This window comes from Herpailurus yagouaroundi, unplaced genomic scaffold (genome assembly GCF_014898765.1).
Source record: "Herpailurus yagouaroundi ecotype Mexico unplaced genomic scaffold, PumYag 166, whole genome shotgun sequence".
Taxonomy (NCBI): Eukaryota; Metazoa; Chordata; class Mammalia; order Carnivora; family Felidae; genus Herpailurus; species Herpailurus yagouaroundi.
The window spans coordinates 13268306-13285455 of NW_024412407.1; the positions used below are offsets into that span (position 1 = coordinate 13268306).

General features: G+C 36.3%; 1 protein-coding gene across 2 annotated transcripts in view; it reads right to left on the bottom strand.

Moving 5' to 3' along the window:
* The window catches only part of CNTN1 (contactin 1), a 171648-nt gene extending 154829 nt beyond the window's left edge, over nt 1-16819 (bottom strand). For both annotated transcript variants that reach the window (XM_040488424.1, XM_040488425.1), the window contains exons 1-7: nt 16771-16819; nt 14432-14564; nt 10635-10807; nt 8113-8208; nt 5784-5990; nt 2379-2478; nt 2041-2222 (exon numbers count right to left, since the gene is read on the bottom strand). In XM_040488424.1, the coding sequence (XP_040344358.1) occupies nt 2041-2222; nt 2379-2478; nt 5784-5990; nt 8113-8208; nt 10635-10807; nt 14432-14564; nt 16771-16804 (925 nt within the window). In that variant the 5' untranslated portion in view covers nt 16805-16819. The remainder of the gene's footprint in view (nt 1-2040; nt 2223-2378; nt 2479-5783; nt 5991-8112; nt 8209-10634; nt 10808-14431; nt 14565-16770) is intronic.
* Between the last annotated feature and the right edge of the window lie 331 nt (nt 16820-17150).

Genomic DNA, 17150 nt, shown 5'->3' on the forward strand with positions numbered 1-17150 from the left:
AGAGACTGAACTAGAAAGATAGGAGATAGTGGTTTGAAAGAAATGTGTGAAATTGAGATTATAAAGGGATTGTAATTTGGAGGGGGGCATCTGGATGGCTCAGTTACTTAGGTGTCTAACTCTTGATTTTGGCTCAGTTCATGATCTCACAGTTGACCATGAGATTAAGCCCCGCATCGGGTCCATGCTGAATGTATAGCCTGCTTGGGGTTCTCTCTCTCTCTCCCTCTCTGCACCCACACCCTTATCTAAAAATAAATAAACATTAAAAAAATAAAGGGATTGTACTTTTTGGTAACATTGAGGTCTGAAGTGTGGCCATGGGAACGGGTTGCTCAGGTGGGTTGACAGACAAGATCATTAGGGAAGAGGAGTTCAATAGAACGGAGAGGCCAAACTACTAAAGATAATCATAGTCTGAGTTGATTTTGATGTCACGAAGAATGTCAAGAGTAGTGTTCTGGTTTGTAAGAGCTGCCAAGAGCAAAATCCTTAGAGAAATGAGGGGGTTTGTCCTGACAGATAGTTAACTGGACATTTAAAGGAAAAGAGATGGAACGTAGTCTAGAAACAGTGTATGGAACAAGAAGAGCAGGTATACTGCAAACCAAAGGCAATGAGAGCTGTGGAAGAAAATTAGCCACTGCCTGAGAGGATTACAGGGGAAGCAGTGTCTTTAAGGGAGAACCATGTTGCAGTTAAGTGAGAAGTTCAGAGTAGAAGTTATAGAGAAGTTGAGAATATACGGGATTGCGATGACAGCAGCCTGTGTGTTGTAGAAAGTATGGTACAAAGGTTTCAGCAGTTAGGGATGGGGAGGAGATGGAGACTGAGAAGGACATGTGCAGAGCTGTGTAGGTGTTAAAGTTCAGATGATAAGGGAGGCCTGGAGTGCGTGGCTTTCTGTGCCAAATGGAATGAACAGGGTAAAGGCAAAAAGAGCCTAATCCTGGTGAATTCTATGGGATGGTGGTGGTGAGACTTCATGTGTTAAGTCATTGGAGGCACTTACTTCATCCCTGTATAGACAGAGGCCTGGGTCTGGGTAGGGGCCACAATGCCCCTTCCCCACTCCGATATCACAGTTTGGCTCTCACATGTGTATGGAGGCATATGTTCAGTTGCTTGTGTGTACTGGTATAAATGTAGAGGTTTGTATATAGTATGAAAACAGTATGAATCCTGGACAGAGGACAGAGAGAGTATTTCTCTTATCTAGTTCCACTTGTTCCTGTCATAGTGTGTGTCTCTGAGTGGACACTCAATGGATGCTTGTCCTTTAAATGAACGGGCTTACCGAAACCTCAGATGTTTGCTTAGTTGTGATCTTTAAGTTTTATATTGTACAATAATACAGAAATGATTTCAGCCGAAAAGTTTCAAGTGGTCCCTGAAACACAACATTCTATCCCCCTAAATATAAGTGTGTGGGTGTGCGTGTGTGGGGGTGTGCGTGTGTGTGTCTGAATCAAACACTTGACCAAGAAAACTGCTTCAAAAAATTTTTTTTTCCTCTTTTGGAAAAAAGGAAGTTCTCAAACTGTGGCTCCTGGTCTGGTAGCATTAGCATCTTTTAGGAACTTATTAGAAATGCAGATTCACGGGCCCTAAATAGAACTTTCTAACTCAGAAACTCTGGGAACCAGCAATCTGTGTTGTAATAAGCCCTCCAGGTGATTTTGAAGCATACTTGAGTTTGCAAGTCAGTGGCTTAGCCTGAGTCATAATGCATAGTTTCTTCTACAAATAAAAAGGTATTTGTAGAACAAGGAAGGGAGTCAACAAGTTACATCAATTGTATTTTCAGAAAATTATCAAGAACACTACTATGAATCCATTGGTGTTAGTATGATGCTAATAGAAGTTTATAACTTTTATAAGCCATATTTGTGACTTCATTAGATGGATAAATATTTCACCTTTTTGCATAATATAAGATACATCACTGTTTTTAAACTATTATACTAGCTTTTCAAGTATGGAAATGGCTATAAATAAGATACTGATGCAATTTACAGAAAATTAAAATAACATGTCTACCTTGAACATAAATTCTTGCCTGGTGTTTATCCTTTCCTCTATTGTTCTCAGCCTCACATTCATATGTGCCTTCATCTTCTAGCTGAATATTGAAGATCTTGAGGACAGCCCCAGAGGTGCTGATCTCAGCAGTACTTGGCATTGGTTCTAGGACCTTCCGCCATCGGATATCAGGAACGGGACTTTAAATAGGAGATAACAAAAGCTAAGGGTCCACAACATTTCAAAATAAATTACTTTGTTTCTCTATAGCTAAACACTTACATCATTTATTTCCTAAATGGTACAAAAATTAATATATTTCTATATATGTTAATAAAAAATATAAGTATACTTACTTGCCAAGCGCAAAACACTCTAATGTCACATTTTGGCCCATCAATGCATAAATGTCCTTGAACTGAACTACGATATCAGCAGGATATGGTTTTGTTGTTCCTAATATCAAGAAAAATACAAATATCCACTAATTATTAGGCAGAATTAAAAGAGGTTTTTTTCAATATTGTAATTTTGATAGAATTACTTCAGTATGGAAGACATTTCTCAAGTACTGGGAACTATCTGATCATATCACAATGCATAGACTTATTTGTTTATGCATAGTATGTATATAGCATAAATTTCATCAAGCATTTCCAATCATATTGACTCATTCTCAAGCTGTGTAACTAATTTTACTCAATTCACTAAAAAAAATTTTCAAGGGGCGCTTGGGTGGCTCAGTCAGTTAAGTGGCTGACTTCGGCTCAGGTCATGATCTCGCGGTCCGTGATTTCGAGCCCCGCGTTGGGCTCTGTGCTGACAGCTCAGAGCCTGGAGCCTGTTTCGGATTCTGTGTCTCCTTCTCTCTGACCCTCCCCTGTTCATGCTCTGTCTCTCCCTGTCTCAAAAATAAATATAAAATTTTTTTTTTTTTCGAGAAGTCTTAAAGAGCATCAAAAATGTGTGAAACACTGTGCCAGGCGCTAAATGAGACTCAGGAAGGAAGAGAAAGGACAAGGGAAATGAGGGAGAAGGGTAGAAGGAAGAGAGAAGAGTGTAAAAGAAAGAGGCCAGGTGAGAAAAGAGGGAAAAAAGAAGAAAGACATGCATATGGCAAAAGGGAAATAAGTTGAAAAGAGGGAAGGAGAGAGGGAACGAAGAAAAGTGTTTCTTCAGACAACACTGTGCTTATCAATATAGTTACCTTATTGAATGTATTGAGCACATCTGTACTGAGAGATGCTTTATTCCCTCAATCTTACAGTCACAGAAACAGGCTCAGAAAGGCAAAATGCATGGTTTAAGATTATAGTATGAATGGTACTTTGCACTTCATTGGTACTAGAGAGACAAATAGATACACAATGACTGAAAATACAAGTCAAAACAAAAATAAGTGGTCTGAAAGGGTGGCAGCTAAGGAGGATGGTTGATTATGCAGGGCCTATGGGAATTTCAGGCAAGAAGAGTATTTGAATTCACCAGACCAGTTTGGGTTGAGGAAACAACATATTAAGACAAAGTTTCAGGAGTATGCAGGGAATTTTTTCAATAATTCACAAAATATATGTGTTGAAGATGAGCTTGAATCTATTATCTAGAAGGCTTGAAACTGTGACATTAAACATTTTGAGAATAATTTCCTTGGTGATTAACTGCCAGTGCATTTGGGAAAGAGAATTTATATGAATATCACCTTTGGTTTAAGTAGAAAATCTTGTTGGAAGTTTTAAAGAATGGAACATGGAGAAGAGAATTTTAGAAGAGTATCTAAGGAAGGCTTTGTCATTACTTCAGGCAAAACAGATGAGGGCTTGAGCAGTAGGAATAAAAAGGAAAGAACTGGTCAAAGCTGTCTTTCAGAGGCAGAATCAACAGGACTGCTCTTTGGGTCAATGTTTTCACAACTCATAGATAAAAGATCCAATTCGTTGTAATCACTGGGGATGCTTGCTGAACCTACAAATTCCTGGGTCACATCCCAGACCTGCTGAATTAGTATTTCTGGGTTGTACATTTCCGCAAACTTCCCAAGTGCTTACATACTAACTGCAGACCACTGAATTAGCTATCTGGAGGATGAGGAGAGGACAGGACTTGAGGATTAAAAATGCTATTCTAAGATAGTAGAGATATGACAATACCACCAAACAAGATGAAGAGCACTAGAAGTTTTAGACATGAGATGACAGATGTGTCTGGAACATTTTGAACTTAACATTCTCAAAAACATTCTGAATGACAAGTCTAGGAGGTAGGTAGAATTAAGTCCTAAACAAAGAGAAAAGTTTTAGACATAAGAATGTGGACTCATCTCCATAGTGCTGCTGTCGAAAGGCATAAATTGGTAAGAATATCTGAAAAAAGATTAGAGAGAAATATAAGAAGGAGGAAGATCTGGGGAAGGGTACTGCATAGAATTTGTCAGAGAGGCAGGTGGAAGACAAGGGGAGGGAAGGAGCTGGGAAAATTAGGAAAAGAAAGAAGAGTTCAAGAGAAGCATAGGAGATCAATAGTGTCAAAGTTCATACAAATTCGGAACTGAAAAGTATACTTTGGATTTAGCAAATAAGAAATTGTCAAGATTCTTTGCAGTTAATACAAAAGAATACACAGAGGGAAAGAATGGAGAATAAAGATTCTGGGGAAAAAAAGCAGGAATTAAATGATATAGTGAAGTCTCTAAATGAATCAAATGGTAAATGAACTAGTGCAACTGGAAGAATTAGCTAGAACAGGAAGAGAAACACTTCTTCCACAGAGATGCTAGTAAGAAATAAATAGATGAGATGAACTTCTGGGGTAGAATAAGAAAGAAACCTATAGAAGTTTTTACACGCTGGCTGCTTATGATTCTATGAGGTAGTAGATCTCAAGTGTCTCCAAGATTGTGGAGAGAAAAAAGAGCCAGAAGTCAAAAAATATTTATTGAATACCAACTACGTGACCACAATCTTGAGTAGAAAAAATGCAGCCACAGTGATATGATGACATTTTCCCCATTTCTTATTTAGAATAGAGGCAGGAACCAAGCCTAGGTCTGTGAACAACAATTCCCAGTATTTCTTCAGAAGCTTGAACTCACTGATGTGAGTGGTAACAGGAGGACTATGATAAAAACAATGGGAAGTAAGCAAATATGTTGAAGTCTGATTTTCTTAGGAAGTGATGCATTAAAATAAGGAATGCTGTTCAACTGGAATCTTGGAAATGCCATTCAGGTCTGTCAGTAATCATCAATTATGGCATCATGGTAGTGATACCCCATGCTACTTACTTATAGCAGAAAGGCAATACGTACACTAATTTGCTTCATGTAAATAGTTCCTCAAAATATCAAAGTAATAAAACTGCGTTTATTTCCTAATTCTATAATCACTATAGCTTATTTTGATCTAATCATTTGTTCTCTTTCATTAAGTTACTAAAAACTTTGAATGGACATGAGAATAAAAGCAGAGGTCAGTGATTCCCACTGTAACCAATATATGGGTATTAGGCTAATGAATCAGTGCCTACACATTCTCTGAACTAGAAGCAACCAGTCTGACCTGGACCATCTTAGGGCACTTTTAACATGTAAATCTCCATCAGAAAAACTAAGTAATGACCAAGACTTGCAAAGTCTTCTGTTTGTGTATCTTCTGTTTGCCCTGACTGGGCAGCCAACAAGTCTTCCCACTGGATATTTCTTTTCATATTGTAAGTACTCCCATAAGCAGACAACCTGCAAAAATAGTGTCTAACAAAATACTTACGTTCAGGTTGTGGAATGAGTGGGATAAATTTGCTGAACACACTCTTTGTAATAGAAGGACTGGATACAAAGCAGGAATAATTGCCTTTGTCTGATGCCTCGACATTTGCAATGTAGAGATTTCCATTCGTCTGAGACACAAATCTTCGTTTATCCATTGTGATAAATACAGGAAATTCATTTAGAAGCCAGCGGTAGCTAAGGTCATCTGGAAGAAAATATTGTCTCTTATAACTGTTGTTTTCTAGCAGTAAGCTAAGGCATAATCCAAACTAGGCTATTGCAGAACAAATGTTGGATGTCAGCCAAGACAAACAGTGCTTTTTCCAAAAGCTACCATATTTTTTTTTGAGTAAATATAAGCATGGCGATAAGCAATGGTATCTGTCTTTCTCTCTCAAATATTGTATGGACTATTAATATTCTTACTTCGATTTCACTGATAGGCTAAATGAGACTCAGAGGTTAAATGTTTTGCTTAGAATTTCATGATTGGTAAGTAGAATCAGACCCTGCATTAATATAGGAAATTCCAAAATTTCATGACCCATCTTCCCTAATGCATTTTAAAAATAAAATGAAGATTGTTAACCACACTGTGTCTTTGTATCTTTTTCCTTTTGCACTCCTATTTTGAGTAACAGATTTAGAAATGAATTTCCACTAAGTCTTTTCTTAAAACAGCAGCCAGACTCATCTTTCTATAACTTAAGCAATGTCATTGGACTCCTCTGGTCTAAGCCCTCCAATGAAAATCTCACTCTAGTTAAAGCCAGTGTAATCACTATGAATTATAAGGTCCCATGTGATACAGCTCTTGTGTCTCTCCAATTTCATTTCTTACTACCTTCTACCTCATTCGCTCTATTTCAGTCACCCTGACTTCCTTGATCTCCCTCCATAGTCCCATCTCACTCCTTGCTCCTGCTGCTGCATCCGCCTGGTATGCCCTTATCTCAGACATCTGCACTGTTAGCTTCTTCATTTCCTTCAGGGCTTTATTCAAAGTTACCTTCACAGCATTGTCCCTTACAAGAGTTCAGCTATCCCTTTAACACTTACTCTTTCCCTTCCCTGAATTAATTTTCCACCCTGGAGCTTACCTACTACCAATATCTTGGTAGGATTGTAGTTCAAATGGAATCTTGGAAAAGCTATACCTGTTAACTATGGATCTTGTCTGTTGGCTGTCTCTTCCAGTAGCAAATCCCTGAGGGCAGGTGGATTTTCCTGTTTTACTCAAATAGGTATTCTTGCGGCATACACAGTGCCTGGCACACGTAATTGTATAACAGGTGCTCACAAGAGATTTGTTGAATGAATGAGTGATTAAATGAAGCCCATCCAGTGCTGAATGTAGTCAAATGTAGTCATTGGCTATTTATGATCATTATCTTTGTTTGTGGGAAATGCTATGGAGATCAGGGGATTTTTTTCCCTGTAGTTTTAGCAGTTCTGCATAATAAAAGATTACTCTCTCATAGAAAGGTTGTTACATCATTTTGAATTCTATGTTCCTCCTATATTTAACATTTAATAGTATTTCTCCTGTTTTATTAGAGAGAAAACTACTGATATTTGATATATAAACAACCAGACTTCATATACATATAATTGTAATAGAATATATTCTCTACGAAGGTCTTTAAAGACAAATTTATGCCATAATATTAGAATATAAAACATTGGTTTTTTCCACTGTGAAAAGTAGTGTTTATATATTGTTTCAAGAAGATATTTTATAAAAAAAGCAAATGAAAATTAATGAAAGTATATAAAGTGTTCATCTTTTAATTAGCACTTGGTGGCTTTTCTTTTAGCCATATCAAAGTACAGAAAACCAGTATTCAAAGGTTGAATCTTGTTACAGATGACAATTTAACCCCTTTCTAAATTGGATGATTATTCTTGCAGATAGATGCCCTAAAGAGATTAGTAATTTATTATGTCTTATCCTTTTTAAGCATTTATATAATTCACAGTATACTGTAGATATAATATTTTTAATGAAATGACTGACCAGCACTGTTCTATTTTTAAAATAATTTGTAAATACTCTATCATATTTTCTCCTGTGTAACAAGAATGTTAATAAGGGCATAATCTAACATATATGTTGTTTATAAACCAATATGATTCCAGACCTTTGGAATTAGGGCCAAGTGACTAGAGAGCCTAGAAGGGTCTATAACCATTATTAAGTGATACATTACAAGGTTAGACAAATATTGAGTCTTATTTAATCATAAATGTATCATTATTGTTAAGAAAATTAAAACTTGATGCGTTCATTGCACAGATGCTTACAGTCACAGAGGAACTTAATTTACCTGGAAAATGGTAGGGAGGATCACAGAGAAGCACCATTCCCTTCCCTTCTTTCACTCTGACCTCAGGACGCTCCTCAGGTGGGAAAGGGTCAAGATCTAATTATGAAAGCAAAAAGGAAAACATTCACTCTCCAGTCAATAGAGATTTTCATTAAAGTATATTTTTTACCTACTAACTCATTTTTGGATATGATACTTCTCAGTTGCTTTGGTGGAGCCTGTGCAAGTCAATTCTGCTTTTATACGCTGGCATTTGCATAAACTCTAAAAGACTTCTGTGACGAACTCCAGCAACTGGGTATTAGTATCGGCCTACGTAAGTGTGCTAACAACCCTGAAGATTACAAATATCCTCAACCTTTGCTTCAAGTTAAGGTAGAATCTTAGTAAGGTAATTTCAATCTCAGTAAGTAATTTCCATCTGGAAATACAATTGGCTCAGACAAAACCAGGATTCTACCAAATAAGTAAAGAGGAGTGACTTGGAGTCACAAACTCATTTGAAAAGTCTATTTCTCTTCCTGAGGGGAGGACTCCAAGGGGGTGAAGGAACAGGATGAATGGCAGGAGCCTAGTCACCAACTTTTCTCCTTTTCAAATTCTGAGTTTTCCTTAGTCTCATCTCCTTCATTCTTTTCTGTTTACTTAGAATTCACATTTTGTTTAGTTTCATGATACTCTATTTTTTATATTATTTTTAAAAAATTTTTTAACACTTATTCATTTTTGAGAGATGGGAAGAGACAGAGCATGAGTAGGGGAGGGACAGAGAGAGAGGGAGACACAGAACCTGAAGCAAGCTCCAGGCGCTGAGCTGTTAACACAGGGCTTGAACCACAGACCACGAGATCATGACATGAGCTGAAGTCAGATGGTTAATTGACTAAGCCACTCAGGCACCCCTCATGATACTCTATTTTATTCTTTATTTGTTTTACTCATGCTCATTCTGTTTCAGCCCTGACTCATCTCCTACTTCTCAGTACGTGAATTATAAAATCAAACTGTTACCTCTCTGAATATATTTGTATCTCAGAAAAGTCATCATTCTAATTATTACCTTTTTGCAGAGAGCCCTTCAGATATATATCTCTCATCCTGATGCCTCACTTGAATGCCAACCCTATCCTCAAATACTTAGCTGACATTTCAACAATGATAACTTAATGTCACTATAACCTCTGCATGTGAAGCCATTATTTAAATGCTTCCTCCCAACCTTGAAATTGGTTTTACTTGATCCCATTCCATTATTAAAGAAAGCAGAATGTTTCTGCCCTTTGACTTGACTTTCCTTTTAAAAAATTATTTAGGTTCCTTTTTCTTCAATGCAATGCAATTGTTCTATTGTTTCTTCAAGGACTGGGTTTATTATTTATATTCCAACTGTGGCCACATTAATTGAGTCTGATTGTTCACACCCTCTGGTAATCACTGCCACATGGGTCCTCTTAAAACATAGTTTTCAGAGTGCCTGGGTGGCTCAGTCAGTTAAGCGTCTGGCTTTTGCTCAGGTCATGATCTCACGGTTCATGAGTTCAAGCCCTGCATGGAGATCAGTGCTGACAGCTAGTGCCTGGACCCTGAGAATCTGTCTCAGTCTCTCTCTCTGCCCCTCCCCTGCTTGTATTCTGTCTCTATCTCCAAAATAAATAAACATTAAAAGAATTTTTTTTTATTAAAAAAACATGGTTTTCATCCTATAATTGATTTTGCAAAGGATTTAAGTGCTAACTTATAAAATCACATACTGGAGATCATCTAGCCCAACCCCTCTTTCAATGTGCAATTTTCTTCTAGAATAGCTTCTATCTTTAAGTTTAGCACAAGGTTCCTGAAGGTATTTTTTCACAACTGCCTCCATAAGGAGAATATTTTAAACTTAAAATAATTTAATTAATTTAATTTAATGTATTCTTAATAAGGTAAATTACGTACTATGGATTAAGATTCTGGCAGGTGGAGTTGAACTTTAGAGAACAGAAACTGTTAGTTACAATGTCGAAGATGGTCTCTGCCCCCAAAACTTCCATTGAGAACACATGGCTTGACACTTCCACTGAAACTAGTTTTTAGAAAGTTATTCAAAATCCCACAGAACATGGCCTTTGTTTCACAACGCTTCACTCTTGAAATTTTCTCTCCACAATCTTTTTTTAAAATTTTTTTACATTTATTTTTGAGAGAGAAAGAGAGAGACAGAGTGTGAGCAGAGAGAGAGGGAGACACAGAATCTAAAGCAGGCTCCAGGCTCTGAGCTGTCAGCACAAAACCCAACATGGGGCTCAAACTCATGAGAGGTGAGATCTTGACCTGAGCCAAAGTAGGATGCTTAACCGACTGAGCCACCCAGACGCCCCTCTCCACACAGTTTTAAATGTGATCATATAAGACCCACTTTATCTATGGATCCTTTCTTTCATTTTCTTTTCATCTTGATTTTTCTTATTGACTCTTATGATGACATCTAATTTTTCCTTCACCTAAATACACTTGACCATGTTAAAGTTACAGTCACTTACATCCAAAGCTCAGGGTTGCTTCAGTGCTTCTGACCATCCCATAGTTATTTGATGCCAAACAGTAATATATTCCAGCATCTTTCTGTTTGTCAGGGTTGTTGATAACCAGGTTTCCTCCTACCATACTGTACCGATCACTTGTCAGGTCAATATCCCCATTATTCATTCTCCATCTATGAGAAAGAAAAACAAATGTCATGTCAAAGGTCATGAGGCCTGCAAATAGCATACTGGGCTAATGTCATTCTAAAATAATATGGGTATGGCTTCATGTGAAATCAGATGATTAAGTAGATGACTTGGTATGGTATTTCTTCACACCCTATAATTCTGGGTCGCTGGGCTCATAATTTATGATTTAGGTCAGGCACATAAAGGTAAATGTTAAAGTGCATGAAACATTTTCTCTTTATTAATAAGACATCTGCAGAGACATATATTTCACTGAATTTTGCTACATTAATTGGTTTCTTAACAGATATACATAGATTATAAATGATAATCATCTATGTACTAGTAAGATTCATGCATATGCAGATGTGTTGCATAAAATATTAATGCATTACTCTAGTAAAAAATAAAAAATAAAATATAAATTTCTGATTCTATATATCAAAATAGTTTTTCAATAAAACTAATTGAAGTCAAGGTTCTACTGAGTAAATGTCACATTCTGACCACTAGAGGTCGATCACACAATTTGAAAATTGCAAAAATCAATTGGATCTTTTGTTTCCAAGCCAATATACAATTGCAGGTATAGTTAGGGGATTGTGTTATAAATAAATTGACTAAAAACAGGAATCTAACTTCCTTGGTGAGATTATGAGAAGAATAAATGTAGAAAATAGTTTTCAATTAAGCTGACCATCTGTGTAATATACACACTCATTCTGTATCAGGGTTCATGTCTTCAGCAATGTCACAGGCAAGAGCCATGGTCAATTAGTGGGCTGGGGCCTCATGGCTCATTGCCTTGCACACTTCTAATTAGGGTTAGAATCTTACAAAAAAAAGCCTAAACATTTTAGAATATTTTTTATTAAATCAAATTACTGGAACATTTTTAGTTTTAACTTTTATAATATAGGACGTAATTTAAAAGCAAACCCAGAAAACTGGGCTTTTGCATTTTGAAAGCCTCCCAAATTCCAACCCAATGAATAAATCTTCCTTCCCCCCAGTTTGATGGCAATGTTGGCCCTACTTGAACAATCCATTGTCAAGTTGTTTAGCACTTGCCAAGGCAATGGGTTTCCTTGTTGAGCAATTCCAATTTTATTTTGTTTTTCCACTATGATGACTCCAAATTTTTGCTTATTTCATTAATTCTTCTCCAGTACATTTGATTCTGCCTTTTAGGTTATATAATGATTAAGTTTTGCTACGTTTGGGTAGGTTCACTGGTTTACTTTACTTTCAGGAATACACACCATTCTTGTAACTCCTTTCAAACAGTTTTAAATGCAATTTAATTAGCATTCTTATTATTTTGGGGGTCAAAGCAAGATGATGAAAGCTTCAAGGCTGGTAAGTAAAAGGTAAGGTTCCCTGCTGTGCCTTTCAGGGTGTTGCCATGAATAAGACATTACCATGGAGTATGCCATAAATATAAATCTACTGTGTGAATGACACATTGCATGATGACCAAGGTTAGTATGGCTCACTCTGAATATTAAGTAAATTTTAAAAACTTCAAATGTTCTTTTCAATCAGACACGCTGCATCATGAGCTGAATTCTTTCTTTCCTTCCCTTTCTTCCTCCCTCCCTTCCTCTCTTTCTGCCTTCCTTCTTTCCTCCCGCCCTTCCCTCCTCTCTTCCTTCCTTCCCCCCTTCCTCTCTTTCTTTCTTTCTTTCTTTCTTTCTTTCTTTCTTGTTGTCAAATGCAGACTGCCTTCATAACAGAATTAAACATCTACTTCTCCTTCCAGCTCTCTATATTAAGGTGCAAGGTCAGGAGGCCACACTCATCCTAGGCATTCAGTGCTGGTACAACCTATGGAAGGGAGTTGGTGATATATTTGTCAAGCAAAGCTTTCTCTGTTATTTTTACATTTTAAATTTTGATAAGAATGCTTAATATGAGATCTACTTATATAAGGTATCTGTAATAGTGAAACTAGCGAAGCAAAGTATAGAATGGTGGATGCCAGAGACTGGAGAGAAGAGAAAAAAGGGAGTCGTTAATCAATGTGTATTAAGTTGCAGTTATGCAAAGTTTTGCTTCTTACTGTGTCTGTGGGGTTGGGAAGGGGTTGAGCACAGTGAGAAACTCCCATTTCTAGAACACTATCTGAGAACAATCTCTTCTGTTATGGTGCCTCCATTTCAGCCTACAGACTGATCTGCTAAGTTTCCGTGTATGAGTGTCAAGGACAAAGTGTCACAAAATAAGCATCACCGAAAGAGCTTTTGAGATCACTGAAATAGCATTTGAGATGTTATCAACCTATCTATATAGACACATACTGAAAAAATTATATGTTTCTTTGAAAGCCATAAAACCTGTGTTTCAGTCCTGGATCTGTGATTACTAACTCTGAAGCAAGTCAGTTTATATATTCAAGATTCAACTTCCTTTCCTCTAAAACTATGTGCTTGGGTTAGATCTCCTCTACAGTCCCTACTAGTTATACTATTCCATGCCCATAACTATGTATATAAACACCTATTATGTATGGCTTAAGGGTAGAAACAAGTCTAGCTCATCAAATATTTTCAGAACAAACATATTACTTATAATTTATAAAATGTCTATTTATTTTGTACTCCCATGCATGAAATTGAAACAATAAAAATAATTTCAAAGGGATGGTGATTTTGTATATAAATTCATATTTTATTTTAAGAATAATTTTGTAATTTAACCCAGAGACTTAAGAGAGTCTCTTGAACTCAAGAGAAAATAAATTCAATTAGAATGAAATTTGATAACGACTTTTTCTAACAATAGACAGTTGTTTTTCTACTGAGAAAAAAATACTATGAAAATCAATCTTGTTGAGTGACAACCTTCAATTAACTGACATTAATGCACTAAAGTCCCAATTTCCCCATCAATCACTTGCTTTGTCTTCATGGAACCATTTCACAGGTGAAATTCAAATCCATTGGTGTCAGGTTGATTTTTTAATCTAATTCATTGTATCAGGCTAGGAATTGTTAGTATACTTTTTTGAACCATCTGAAGCAGAAAAACCCATTGTTCTTTTTTTATAATATAAATACGTACCTCAGAAAAACAGAGGGAGATATATTTATATGAATTGTCTAATGGGGGGGATATTTAAGAAATTTGCTGTATTATCTGGAATATAGATTTGATACTACTGAAAAAAGTGGTGCTTTCAGGATTATAAATGCAAGCTCTCTAAACGTAGTTGATACAGGAATATCATCTATAATATGTAAGTATGCATTACCCAGGTCAATGCATATAAGAACATTTTATTCTCAAATGAGTATATTTAAATTGTGCATGATTTTCACATAGCCTTTTATGTGCTTAAATCCATGATCACCATTAGAAAATTTTTAAATGGATAATATCAAAAAGCATTGGCATTATCTGTGCAGAAAATAGTAAGTGGATTATTTGCATATATTTAAGGAAACTTATTATTGGGCATTAAACTACTCTATTTTGATAACTGGTATGCCAATATTTTTGTTAATATCCCTGTATTTTGTTAACAGCCTTATATTATAACTTTTTTCTATCATTACAGGGTCACAGATGTTGATCTATAATCTGGTCTGACATGCCACTCTGAAAAGAGCAGTGAGGTACATTACTTGTAAACTGGGAAAGGGCTGGCTCGTGCCCTACAGTTTAGTGAAACTTTTCCTTCTGGTGATTCCTCTGGATAAATGGTATTGATTGGCTGCTCTTCGAAAATTGGTCCAAATCCTTTGTCTTCCTCAGAAACTACAAGAAAAATAAAATTATTTTACATTGTGTTGCTATAAGTGAAAGAAAATTTGGACATGTTTAAAAAGATTTTGGAAAAAAAGCCAGAAACACAGAATCTCCATTCCCATTTGAACAAAGATATTTGCCTTCATAATCCTGAGGAAAACATTTAGGTGCTTTATTCAAAATTCTTTTCTGCCCATCTCTCATTGCATTTCCCAAAGCACCCAGTGTTGTCACGCTTAACTACTTATAGTCCCTCAAATGAGTCATGCTTTCATGCCTCTGAGCTTTTGCAACATGTTTTTTCCCCTTTCTAGACTAATCATCTCATTTTTGTCCTCCTATCAATACTCAAAACGTCCTTTATGATACAACAGTAGTTAGTTCCTCCAGGAAGCCACCCCTCAACCCCCCTAGCCTCAGTTGGTCCTCATTTGTGCTCTCAGAACTCCTCACATAGCTTATGGTACTTAACACACCTTCTGTGATTCTTGATACAATTGTCTGTTCCACGAGACTGCAAATGCTTGGAACAGGTGGCTGTGTCGATAATCTCTCAGCTAGCGGTCAAGCAGTCTGGAGCACAATAGGTGCTGAATGAGTTTTTAATAAGAGAATGAATGAATTTGTAGATGCTCTGGGGAAATTAGGCTCTTCCCTGAGTCACTTTTTCTTTTTTGTTTTATTTTTTTTACACATGTGACCAATGCCTGTACTCAGGAACATCTAGAACAGTTAATAAACAAATTACATGGATATGGGATCTGACCAACTGGTTTAGAATTCATCACAAGCATACCCATGTTGGGAAGCAGCTGTTTCTCTGGAAGGGGAGAGTGATGCTTCACAGCAGGAACACGAGAAGAGAATTACTCATATGACATCAATATGGCAGCACTTACAGAGAAGAGCTAAGAGCCATATGCCCCATATGAATTAATACTAGCATGTGTGGCTAGGAAGGAGGATATTCTTACATAAGATCATTAAAATGTCTCTGCTAGAGCAAAGCTATGGTTCACTCCTCCAATTTATTTTTTAAGAAAGTTTAAGGTGAACGCCACAGAGACATTTTTGTCTTCTCTAAAAACAACCTTGAAGATGAGAGCTTTGTTCCAGCTTCCCTGAATGAGTAATTTGATTATATTATTTAAATCTTGCCTCAGTAGTGTTTACAGTGTCTTTGGAAAAATTATTTAAACTCTCCAAGCCTCAATATCACCCTTCATAAAATGAGGATAATAAAATCTATCCCATTAAGACACTGCAAGAATTATTTTGAGACAATGCACATAAGACAGCAGTGTACCTGGCTCACAGTCAGTATTCAATAAATGATTTTGCCAACTTTCTCATACATTTGCCAATTCTTTCAAAATTTAATTTATACATCTTATGTACATCTTATGCATGTATCATTATATGTATATGTATATATTTGTATATCAACTCATGAAATTTCTAAAAGCAAGAAGCCACACTTTATTCACTCTTCCTGTTCTAGTGTTATTAGCGTTGTATCAACACCTATTTGGTACATGTAGCTGATTAATAAAATCCTCAAGTTAGTTTCTCTAAGTATGAAGCAACAATTTTTCTAAACTTGCCTGAAATATTTTAAAAAGGAGATGACTCATTTTTAGTTGGAATCACTGAAATTGCTATTCAAGAATTTATAGACCTCAGTTACATTCCATATCACCATACTATTTCAGATAGCAAATTGCTGGATCAGAATCAGAGGAATGATAGAAACTAAGATTTAGTTCCAACAATGTACTTCTCCAAACTGTTGTTTTGTGCAAGCTATTTGGTTTACATGATCAACATTTAAAAATGTTTTGGTTTACATGGTCAACGTTTAAACAAGAAAGGAAAGAGTAGGGCCATATGTTCTAAAGGCCCTCAGGCCCAATACAACCATAAATAAGATCACAAATGCAAGGTATTCACAGAAGCCCTCTGCTAATGACTGTGAAAGTCCTGCTGTGAGCAGTGTCTAGTTCCATATTCTTCCCGAGGCTGTAAAAAGCCAGAAATGCATACAACGTTTTCTGCTTCACTTCTAATAATTTTCCTGATGATGCCCAGTATTTCCTGGCCTTTTGGGATATAACCACACACCAGAGGAAATGAGGAGTAAATTCCAAATCTGTGATAACTGGAGACTTTCATTTGGATGTAGGCTCTAGATTTTTCAATCTCTGAAAGAAATGACCTTGTGCGTATCCATGATAAAAATCATATGCCATTTTTCTTCCCACTTGGACAATTTTATAAGCTCTTCCTTGAGTCTCTCCCAATTGCACAGCTTTTCTGATTGGAACAATTTAGTAACACCTGCTGATCTGGAGATGCTTTGTTTCTTCCCAATTCACATGAAAATGCTTAAAACGACAAGCAGAGAAGTGCAGTTTTATCAGTATTTTTAGATTCTCTTCTTGAAGACAAGATGACTACTATTTTAACTCTATCCTCAATCAATGACAATTTTAGTGTGAATTTTTCAAAAAAATTTTAAAAATTTAAGTAACTAGATATGTAGAGAGTAAAAGTAAATATTATTTATAGAAGGTTAAAGCTCATAAATATCTTCTA